Genomic DNA, 11,534 nt, shown 5'->3' with positions numbered 1-11,534 from the left:
AATCTCTTGAATAAGAGGGGGCCCATGCAAAGGAAAAGTTTGAAATTCCTAGTGACAATAAAGTTTGCTGGATTCCAGCAGCTGGAGAGATGCTCACCGGGACTCTGCTCTCAAATGCAACTTCCAGTTGGGCAGTGTTGCCTAATGGATAGAGCACTGGACTGGGCCTCAAAAGACTTGGGTTTGCTTCCCAGTTGGGTGATCTTGGGCCAGTCACTAGCCATCGCTCCATGCCTCAGTTTCCCTATCTGTAAATTTATGCTGATCTCATTTGCAAAGTGCTTTGGAATCTATGGATGATGCGAGCTAGGGCTGACTATTATTTGCTTTCACTTGTTCAGAAATGCAATATCATTTCATCCTCACTTTCTTCTGCTGGCACCCACAGCATTTCAAAGGTTCTTTGGAACCTGCAGTGGGATCACGTGACCTTTTTAGCATACGAGAGACATGGGTCTGAGCAACAGTTACTTGCTAACATCAAAAGGTTCCTCTATCATGTCATGCTTTCTCCCAGAATGAAGCCTAGTTAACATTCCCCACCCCTAGGGCACTTCTGCATTCCCTTACTTAATTGTTAGTGTTCAAATCTTGCCAATTATCACAAATTCTAACCTTCTCTTGCTATTTGCTTACATCCAATATGACTTACAAGCCATCGCTGTCACGTTCCTGTTTTCATGGGCTGTCTTACAACAAAGAGTTCATTCATCGAAGCTGCCTCAGTTTCTGGGGCTCTTTGGAGGAAATCAAACAGGTCCAAGAAACCAGAAAGCTAATCCATGTAAACAAAGTTGTTTTATTACCTATGTTCAGTTGGGAGTGAGATGCTGAACTCTTTCTTACCCTCCTTGACAAGCCTAGCCTTCTTCTACAATGTAATAGACAATACTGAACACAAGGGTTAGTTGTCAGTTGTCCTAGCTCCAATAAGGAGTTTATTTCAGCTGAGGATCTACCTCCTAAGATGTCCATGGACCTTAATACTCTACCTGGATGAAGGTCATCATGACATTTGGGACAAGCTTAGGTTCCAGCTTAGCAAAGATCTTAAGCACATGTATAACTTTAAGCACATGGGTGGTCCCAACGGCTTCAACTTTTGGCTGTCTGTTATAAGGAGGCATTAACGGAATACACCTTAGTAGCATTCAAAGAGGAATTCAGCAGAGAGCCCCAGCTATCATGCATCACCCCCAAAAGCAGTTACACCTGTGTGAACAAGCCAGGCTACCCTGGCATGTCTGTCATGATTATACAGGTGAGGGTGATGGAGCTAATTAATGGACGGGCAAGACAAATCAATACAGATTAGTCAGATAGAAGCTATATTGGGTCCAATTTATCTTAGCATATGCCCCTAAGGATGAAAATTCAAATGGGATCTCCCCTTGCCCCCATCCAGTGTCCAGAGGTGACTCACTCTGAACTCTGGATTGGGAAGCGCTGCTTAACCTGGAAGTGCTCACACCTCTTGTGTTTCATTAGCAGGCCATACAGAGGGGTCATGTCCACCTTCTGTCCATCAGAGACGCTGAATTCCAGCTGCTGCAGCAGGGTGGTCAGGAAGAGGAAGACCTCCCATCTGGCAATGGTCTCACCAAGGCACCTCCTCTTCCCCAGGCCAAAGACCAGTATCTTCTCCCCATCGGTCTTGTTTACTTCAGTCCCTCCGGCACAGAGAAAACGCTCTGGGTCAAACGTAGATGGTTCTTTCCAAAGCTTCCTAGAATAGCAAGAGCAAAGCTCCTGAAACTTCTGTTCTGCTGGTGCCTTGAGAGGGAATGCTGGAGAGCAGGGAATTCAGCTTGGATGGGTGTCAGGAACAGCTTCAGAACCGGGCCTAGGACACATTGACATCCACGCACCTTTCTCACTCAAGAATGCCTTTTCCATTTAAAATAACCTTCAGAAGGCATTGGGCCAAGTTAACATCTGTTGTAAGGCCTTGATGTTACTGGTTGGCTTTTGCACTGAAGCCTGAGGGGTTAGATCCCTTATAAACATGTTTTTAATCCTCTCTGAAGTTACAGTTAATGTTCTCATTATCCACTAATGTCTAATCCTTTTCTGAATCCTGCTAAGCCCTTAACCTCAGTAGTATCTTGTGGCAATGCACTCCACAGGTCAGTTGTGTATTTCACAGATTATAAGGCCAGAAGGAACCTGTTGTGGTCATCTAGTCTGATGTCCTTTACAACAAAGGCCCTAGAACTCCCCTGAGTTCATTCTGGTTTGAACTAAAGTATATCTTACAGACAAACATCCCATCTTGATTTATAAATTGCCAGTGATGGAGAATCCACCACAACCCTTGGAAAATTGTTCAAATGATTAATTACCCTGACCGTTCAAATTTGCACCTGACTTCTAGTTTGAATGCATCTAGTTTCAGCTTCCAGCCATTGGATCTTGTACTTTTGTCTGATAGATTGGAGAACCCTCTATTATTACATTTCTGCTCCCCAGGTAGGTACTTACAGGCTGTGATCAAGTCCTCTGATCAGTTTTAAATTTGCTGCTTTCTGATGCTATTGAATATACCCTTCCTCCTTTATTATGAGAGGGTAAATACAAGCACTCTGTACCAAACATTATTTTGTACACTCTACCACGTCCCCTTCCTATTCAGCTGCCCTCTCAACTAAATAGACCCAGTTTTTTCAGTCTCTCTCCATATGCAAATTTTTCTAGACCTCTAACCTTTTCCATTAGCTGTTTCTGGACCCTTTCCATCCCTGCTCTGTCCTTTTGGAGATGGGGTGACCAGACCTGGACACAGTATTCCCAGGGAGAGGGTGTCATTGATGTACAGAAGAGCAGTATAATCATCCCAACTTTTCTACATGGGGAAACTGACTGGAATAATTGTCATTAGTTATACCAAAATAGCTATAGGCCAATAGTTATTCCATTATGCCGGTAAATTTCCATATGTAGACAAAGCTCTCGGTGTTTTTCCCGACCCCATTCCCTGTGCACCCTGACCCCATTCCCTGTGCACCCTGACATTCTGGTTGCCTTTTTCACCTCTGCTGCACACGGAGCAGAGATTTCCATTGAGCTGTCTGCAGTGACTCCCAGGTCTTTTTCCTGTCTCACAAGAGATTTCTCCCTGATCCTTTCATCAGCAAGGGCTAAGGTGCAAGTCAGGCCTACAGACCCAGCAGATTCAGGGGGAAGCTTGATGGGGACCAGGGCTATCTGTGTGGAGTCTGTGGCCTCAGCAGCCCACCCAGTGCTCCTTGACAGCCCAGTTCCAATGCCCCACCCACTCACCGCTCCCCTGCCCTGGCCATCTCTGTGTCTTCCCACAGCAGAAATTCCCAGTCCTGTGGAGAACGGGGAAAGCACAGAAATCCAGCCAGGGCCACCTCATCGAGGTTTGGTTTTTTTGATACAATGGGGCAGGGAACATTCCTTCTTGTTTGCTTGGAAAGTGGCTAGTACATCATGGATGCCACCACACAAACACAGCACCATCCTGATCTGTTTGTCCAAGTGCCAACCAGTCATACTGAAGGTACATGGTAGTGCCATGTTCTATGCGACTAAATGGGGGCTGGTACATTGATCTGAATGGATTGCACACTATTACCCTATCTGGACTCTGCATATACTTACTCATCGTGATTGACTTGCCATTGGTTGACAAAAACACAGAGGTCCTTCGGGATGTAGTAGCCATTCAGAACTGTATCTTTCGTTGTGCTGAAGGACAAGAGTGAAATTCTTAAGTTTAAAAAGCTGCCTCTGTGTTCTCATATTAATCAATTCCTGGGCCTGTTTAAGTCAGAATTGAGCCCAGAGGAGATCATTTTTTTGAGCATTATTGTACTTTCTAAGGGCTGGGTTTTGCATCTCTCACACTGAGCGGACCATCAATGGAGCGACATGCTGAATAAAGGTACCACTCAATGTGTTATGCCCCTACATCTCCACTGCATCCGTAGCACTTACCAGTGAGGAATGGTGAAGGGCAGGAAGGAGGAATGTCTGAACATCTCTAAGATAAAGGCTTCTGTGTAAGGCAGCATGGGCCGGTCTGAGAGTCTGGGTCTCCTCTCTCTGCCAATGGTCTGATCTACAGGTTATAAAGACGAGGAAAAGGACGGTTGGAATCCAGCCTTCTAGAGAGAGACATTTTAACTCTGTGACTGAAAACATACATTTACCTAATTCTTCCTGAATCTTCTTCTGAATGTCTGGATAAGTCACAAGATACATGAGGCTCCAGGACAAAGATGTTGTCACAGAGTCAAACCCTAGACAGACAGAGAGGAAAGACAGATACTAGATGAAGACAAGTCAAAGGGAAAATTCAAGCCCTGGGCTTTAGATTGTCATCAGATTTTCCTTGCTTGCACACCAGGTTTTGTCCAACTCAGAAAGGTGTGATAAAAAAATTCCTAGTTAAGGGTTTTTACACTTGCTCCACTCTGTGCTTAGTGATGCTGATTCGTCACTGTATTATTTCAGTTTTATACGGGTGGAACTTCAATGAAATCAATGGGGTTTCCCCAGTGTAATTTAGTGATGAGTCAGGACCAGTTCTGGTAAATAGGGATACAAAACTGTCTCTTGGGAGCTTCATTTCCCCAGAGTGCTGTCTTCCTACAAACTCTTCCTCAAATAGTAGAAAGCCTCCTGGGGTCGTTGCTGGTAGGCGTCAGGGTGAAAAAACTAATGTGATCTGTTTTCTGCTACTCAGAGCAGCTGGATGGAGTGTTCTTATGGGGGGAACAAAAAAAGGACTAATATTTATCAGAGTTTCTTGGGATGCAAAAATAGAAAGTGGTTTCCGATTTGAAAGCCTGAATTGGAATGTTCTTACCGGCTCCGAAGAGGTCATTGACCAGGTTGACAATTTTTCCCTTCGGGAGCTGAATGTTGGCATTGGCTTCCACTTTATTCTCCTGACTTTGCTCAATCAAGGAGTCAGTGATGTCTCGAATGTTGTCCTGAAAGAGGAAAGTCCAGAGGAAGATGGCATGAAATTCCAGATCACTAGGCAGGTAAACTGAGAGGTAATGAAGAGCAATCTACTACTGAAGGGATGCTGTGCTGGAAAGTCCAGTACTCCCATGTCACAGAAGTGTGAGTAAATTCCAGTCATGACAGGACAAGGAGGTCAGGAGAATATTTTCTTCCCCTACAGTCAGTAGGTAACATTTCACCGAGCCATAAAAATAAGGAGATGAGAATATACAGCTTGGAAGTGCAGGATGTCAGAATGATCCTCTTCTTGGAAAATACAAGACAAACATGCTAAGCAAATTAACTCTTAATATGTGCCTAGGGAGAGAAACTTATTAATATAGAAACTAGGGTAATTTGGGTCCTAAGATGCTCCCATAATAGATAAGATGAAGATTCATTTGTAAAATTCCTAGAGATAATAAAATGCTATTTTGGCTAGGCAGGTTATCAAAAAAGCAGCATAACATCCATTCACTGTGCACCTTTCCTGACTTTTATTTAGGTGGATGGTGGAATGAACAGGCTAGTGTGTGGGCGCACCATTGCCCTCTGTTGATTGACATCAGTACTGTTCAACAGTGTGTCATAGGTACTAGGCCCTGTGTTGCTAACAGCTAATGGATGTTCTTCTTTAGCTCAGTTGGTAGGGACCTGTGCATTTGGACAAGGGTATAAATTCTATCCCAACCTTTCTATGAAGTTTTGAATGGCCATCATAGTAACACTGGTGAGTGCTTAGATTTGCTACAGGACAGCCTGCTGCAAGAGGAAAAGTAACTTGCAGAAGCTGAAGGGCACAGCACAGAAGCTCATCTCAGGTGTGAGCAGATTCCCCCTAGGCTCTTACCTTCTCAAAGCTCTCGTAATGCTCTTTGACAATGTCCTGCAGGAGCCTGAGGAACCTCGTGTTGAATTCCATAAATTTCTTCATGGTGCGGTTCGGGAGATACTGGAGCACTGGGATGAAATCCACTGGATTGCCGGAGGCAGCCACATCCCCAAATTCCTCCGTCACATTCACTATGCTGAGCAGCTCCTGGTCATCATGGTCATAACGGTTGCCAAAGCACATGGCAGAGATGACATTGGCCACAGAGACCACCACATACCGAAAGGCGTCGAACCTCTTCTTCTCTTCCATCAGTTGCAGCAACTTTCTTATTAGGTAGTCAGCTTCTTTGGAGACGTGCTCCTCGAGGAGGCAGGTGGACGAAGAGTTGGGGCTGGGCAAGACAGAGAAGGTCTTCAGAGCATTCTGGGCCAACTTCCTGCGAGCTCTCCACACCTCCCCTGAATCAGTGCTGAAGGTCAAGCTCTGGCCATCTGTAATATGGTGAAAGCTGTAGAGATCAGGGCGCCCCATGAAGTCCTCCCCTTGCTTCACCAGGGCTTGTTTGATGGTGTCCAAACCACTCAGCACCAGCACAGGTCTGGTGCCGATCCATATCTGCATCACATCTCCATACTTCTGGCTCATCTGAGTCAAGGTCAGGTGTGGATTGCTCCCCAGCTCCAGCACGTTGCCTATCAGGGGGTAACCCCTTGGTCCTGGGAGCCTCTTCAGCCCCTTGGGGATCTGCTGCCGGAAGGATCTGATGACCATGAATGTCAGACAGAAGACAGCAGAGGCAATAAGGATCTCGGTGACTGAGATAATGCTCTGACTTCCCAGCAGTGACATTGCAGCCTTCCTCTTCAAGGGACTAAGAAGCCTGAGAAAATTAAACAAAAGGAGGGTGTTGGGTGTCTAACTTCCTCAGGCTGCTAAGGAAATGCTAGCCTTATACCTCAAGTGGACCAGACTCCACACAGGGCCATGACACACTCAGGCCTCCTTGCATTAGAACTTTGGGGGATCCTTTCTTCATAAACCCTTCCTGTGGGTTGGCCATTAGCGGGGATCCAGCCCTTTGACCCTAGAGCCTCTTACCTGCTGGGATATTCCTCCTACACTAGTTCTAGTTCCAAGAGCACAGAACAGGAATCAGGAGATCTGGGTCCAAATCCTGGTTCTGCCACAAACTTCCTGGGGAACCTTGGGCAAGTCACTTCATCCCATTGTGCCTCTGCTTCCCATTGGCAAAATGGGACTAATCATACTTATTAGCTCAGGGGTGTTGTGGAGCTAAATTTATTAACAAAATGTTTGTGATGCTCTTGGGGATCTGCAGGTGGAAAGAGCTCAAGAACTGCAGAGACTTGAAGTGCCAATTAACATTTCACTTTCCTCTTTGTGGAGTTGATTGGTTTACTGCAGCCCTGCCATGGAATGAAGAGAAATTGACAGGGCAGTTTGAAATACACAAGACCCATCAGCATTATCTGAACCCTGGGAGACATGGGGGAGGAATCTACTGCTCCATCATTATCCTCTCTGGCCACTGATTGTTAGGAATCAGGACATAGACAGTCTGACCTAAGGTCAGAGTCAGGAGCTGAGCCAATGATTAGAGAGGACATTAGCAGGCAATGATCAGGTGCAGGACATAGGGGAAGGAACCAGAGATGAGGCAAGGAACAGGAGCAAGGCAGGAATTGGGAGCGAGGGCAGGAGCCAAGGACAAGACGGGAGTGGAGCAGGGTTGGATGCAGATTGCAGGAGAGAGGCAAGGAGCAGTGTCCAATGCAGATGCAACAAGGAGTCTACAGAGATGCTCAGACAATCCAACCAGCCATAGATGATTCGTGCCTCGTGATACTGGGGGGGGCACAATGTAAAGGGAGGGGTCACATGAGGCCCCGATGTCGCCTCAGGGAGGAAATTCCAGCCACACCTCCCTGGGCCACAGTGGCCATTCCCGCTGGCTCCTGGGGGGCTGGGGCCACAGGAGTGGGGAACATATGTCTCTGGGTCTGGCTGGGGCCCGGAGACTCACAGCACCAGTGTCTCCCTGGAGCTTACGGACACCTCAGCAGGGGCGGTGCAGGGCACAGGCAATGCTCCTACCTCCAGCTGAGCAAAAACCAGGAAACCTTCTCCCAGCACCTTCCCCAGTGACCCCTGTGCCCAGCCCAGGGACCACCATGCTCTCCTCATCCCACCAGAGTTACCTGCAGAGGGGCAAGAGGTTCTGTCCTTCTTCCACTGCACCTCCCACTGGCAAGTTTAGGGCTCACTCAGCCACTCTCCCAGGCAACTGGACCTGGGTGGGGAGTAGAAGGGATGGGCTGCTGCCAAGTCCCCAGCTGGGTTCTTGCAGGCAGCCACCAAACTGGACAGAGCAGTGACCCAGAGCCACCATCTTCAGCCAGTGTGATAATCGACTCCATCCCACCCCTTCCACTCCCTGTCTGGGCCTGGCTGCCAGGAACAGGGGCCGAGTGTGCCAGGGGACAGGCACAGTGGGAAAAGGACGGAGCCCCTCTCCCCCAGCAGGCCGAGCAGAAATCTGAGGAGAGGGGGCAGGGACGACTTGACCGCACACACCCCACCACCCACATGTGTCGCCTATGCAGCCAGCTCACTGCCTGACTTAAGTAGTGGATGTGAGCCAATCAAGTGATCCAGGGAGTCCCTCTAGGACTTCCTGTGGGGCCCGACTTTGCAGGAGCAGTAAGGGGCTACTTTGTCTGTCTGTCTCCCATGGTGGCAATGCAGCAGTGTCTGTAACCCAGGGCCTAGGCCCTAGACCCTCTACAGCAGAACACTCAGATCCTTCCATTGATTGCCCTTAACAAGTTGGGGAAAGATCCTCAGCTGGGTTAAACCAGTTCAGCTTAATTGATTTAATGGAGCTGGCCCAGGAGCTGGCCCTAACATTTACCCACAGTGCTACAGGAGATACAACAGTTATTCCTTCAAGCCAGGGTGCCACTGTGAGGCAACTGGTGGCTTTGACAGTGCTGCACTTCTGAAATGCATCCGATGAAGTGAGCTGTAGCTCACGAAAGCTTATGCTCAAATAAATTGGTTAGTCTCTAAGGTGCCACAAGTCCTCCTTTTCTTTTTTAAATCGAGTGTGTATTTCACTGTCGGAATTAATGCTAACGATTTATTATTTGCATTGCAGGAGCACCCAACAGCTGTCGTCAGGACCAGGGTCCCATTGCTCTAGTACAGAAAGACACAGGCCCTGCCCTAAAGAGTTGACGAGTTTGAAACGAGACGTAAATGTAACCAGATGAGGGAACTGGGGACAAAGCATTAGTGGAGCAATGAGAAGATCACACTGTGGCATAGACCAGATAGTGCTTACCTGAATCATTAACAAGGTGCATTGGTTGAAAAATGGAGGAGGGAAGGAAATTGCAAATCAAATCAAATCAAACAAATAAATCCAAGAAAATGGTCTCCGTTTTTGATCAACATTTTGAAGCCGTTGAAATTTTTCAGCAAGCTGATTTGTTTGATCTCTATAATCTCAGGGCTCCATGAATGTCAGTGACCCCGAGCCATCTAAAATTGGCTAGTTTCTTGAAGGTGGCCCAGGCTGAGAGGCTGAAGGAGGAAAGGATTGTGACTCAGTTCAGGGAGGGTGTTTTGTGCCTGGAAGGAATTGCAGAGATATTTGTGGGACGAGTGGAGAAATGTCTGGGTGACCGATGAGCCAAGCCCATGAAAACTGATGTTTTGTTGCGCAGCGTAGTGCATTGAACTGTATTGACTGATCTAGGATTGATTTCCTGCTGTCTAACTCAGGACTAAAAGTAAAACCTATTCTACCTCCCATATGGACAGATCCTGACAACTCCATTATCAAATGATCTCCTTCCCATCAGTTTTGGATCATCCTCTAGAATTTAATCCAAAATGAGATCTCTGCTAGAGAATTCTATGAGGGGGCAGTCCCAAAAACATATAGAAAAGCTCTCTCTGTTAAATTCTGTTGGTTTTTACAGGGATTTTTATTGAACTCTCTTAGATTGCTATAGAATCCTATTGGTTTCTTCCCTGCTAAATTCTATAGGGATTTGCATAATGGCAGGTCTGCTGAGTTCTGAATAAGTTTTGTCTTGAAAGAGCCCCAGTTATTTAGGCTATTTGATACATAATTACAGCCTTCACATACGTTCTTTGAGCTGAACGGTTAGCGTTATTTGGACCCTTGTTATCAGAATACTGGCCAAGCTTTTCCAAAATGACTAGTGGTTTTGGGTGGGCCCTGGTTTTGGGTGCCCCGGAGGGCTGGTTTTCAGAGAGTGGGTGCTCAGCACTTTCTGAACATCTGACCCCCTTTTAAGAAGTCTCAAATTGGGCTCCTGTAAAATGGAAGTCCCCAAAATTGCTTTGGAATACCTGGACCAGCGATGCACACATACAACACATCTGAGAGAGACCGGCCCTGGACAGCCACTTCCTACTGTCCCCCACAAGTATTTAAACTAACCCTTGTTTTTTAATATATTACAAAGATAAGGGCTGTGTGAAGCAGCCTACAGTACCTGTGTGTCCCAGAGGAGGGATGGTGCTTAGGTTGGACTTGCCACCTGTGGCGAGAAGTTCTTTGGTGACGGCGTGAGGAGTCTCTCCCCAAGGGGTCTGGAACTCGCTCTTCTGGACAGTGAACTAGGTTCTCCCCCTCAGGCAGGTTGAAGGATCACTTTCAGACAGCTTTCTATGCACCTCCCCTGAAACCTGATTGGTCAATCATCCTCCTATCGCACTGCAAAAGTATCCTCCAAGCCACCTGTTTTGGAACTCCAGGCTGACTAAGGGTGAGGGGCTAGCTCAGTGGTTTGAACATTAGCCTGTTAAACCCAAGGTTGTGAGTTCAATCCTTGAGGGGGCCGTTTAGGGATACAGGGCAAAAATCTATTGGACTAGATGATCTCCTGTGGTGTCCCTTCCAACCCTGGTATTCTATGATACAAAATCATCAACAGAGTCTCCTCGTTGTGCTGGACCTGATCCAGAACCCATCAAAGAATTCCGCTGGACATCTTTCCATTGACTTTAGTGGGACAGACCCTTAGTCTCCATGGCCAGCCTCCAGCTGACCAATGCATATTTCACTCTCAGCAGCAAAGGCTGGATGGCAGAGACTGTGGTCAAGAGGACCAGAACATGCTCTTGCCCAGCCTGGCAGTTCTTTTCAGTAAAGAACTTCATTAAAAGACCATCTTCTCTGGATGTGGTTGTGAACTGATTCATAAAGAATTTGTTCTCTCCCAACACAACTCTAGTGTCTGTGGTGCTGGAGGGCAGAGTGAGCATGCGGGCGGGGGTAGGCAGCGAGGGGGAGGTGAGGTCAGGATGTCAGAGACAGAGGGCAGGATGGTGCAGAGTGGTTTGTGGTCTGCAATCAGGACAGGAGATTGTTGCGTGTCAGGAGCCCATTCAGAGGCAGCCCTCCCCTGCCCCCAGCTCAGTATCAGGTTAAAGATTGCCCAGGTTCGCGTGAGAAGCCATTTGGCTGAATTTCACCACTGTTTCCCCTGCAGCCAAACAGAGTGAGTTTGGGAACAGAAGGAGTGGAGAGTTCAAGGGGGACTGGGAGGTGGGGTAGGGAGCAGAGCCATTCGTTCCTCTGCAAGCACCTTTGACACATGGCAGGATGTGATTTGCGTGAGAAGGCAGTAGGGCCAGATAAGCAAGAGCTGCACTTTGGGAAAGT

General features: G+C 47.3%; 1 protein-coding gene across 2 annotated transcripts; it reads right to left on the bottom strand.

The window, feature by feature from the left end:
• Positions 1–779: 779 nt before the first annotated feature.
• On the bottom strand, positions 780–10,471 carry LOC311527260 (cytochrome P450 1A5-like). Of its 2 annotated transcripts, XM_084641051.1 has the most exons (8): positions 10,363–10,466; positions 8,032–8,123; positions 5,828–6,692; positions 4,835–4,961; positions 4,176–4,265; positions 3,961–4,084; positions 3,625–3,711; positions 780–1,726 (listed from the first exon to the last, which is right to left on the bottom strand). In XM_084641051.1, exons 3-8 carry the CDS (start codon positions 6,659–6,661, stop codon positions 1,420–1,422), a joined length of 1,569 nt encoding a protein of 522 aa, XP_084497177.1. In that variant the 5' UTR covers positions 6,662–6,692; positions 8,032–8,123; positions 10,363–10,466; the 3' UTR covers positions 780–1,419. The 2 variants fall into 2 exon arrangements, with proteins under 2 accessions (XP_084497177.1, XP_084497176.1); XM_084641050.1 differs by lacking the exon at positions 8,032–8,123 and having other exon boundaries at positions 10,363–10,471.
• Positions 10,472–11,534: the final 1,063 nt, after the last annotated feature.

This window comes from Lepidochelys olivacea (assembly GCF_965140295.1).
Source record: "Lepidochelys olivacea isolate rLepOli2 genome assembly, chromosome: 10".
Taxonomy (NCBI): domain Eukaryota; kingdom Metazoa; phylum Chordata; order Testudines; family Cheloniidae; genus Lepidochelys; species Lepidochelys olivacea.
The sequence above is the reverse complement of the archived record's forward strand: the minus strand, read 5'-3'. Positions and strand labels throughout refer to the sequence as shown.

Bases quoted from the DNA above. Each gene is read 5' to 3' on its own strand.
- LOC311527260 (XM_084641050.1), bottom strand. From the start codon at position 6,661: ATGTCACTGCTGGGAAGTCAGAGCATTATCTCAGTCACCGAGATCCTT. The intron at 4,266-4,834 runs GTAAGAACATTC...CTGTCTGTCTAG, and splicing joins CAATGACCTCTTCGGAGCCG to GGTTTGACTCTGTGACAACA. The intron at 1,727-3,624 runs GTAAGTATATGC...TTGCTATTCTAG, and splicing joins TGGCAAGTCAATCACGATGA to GAAGCTTTGGAAAGAACCAT.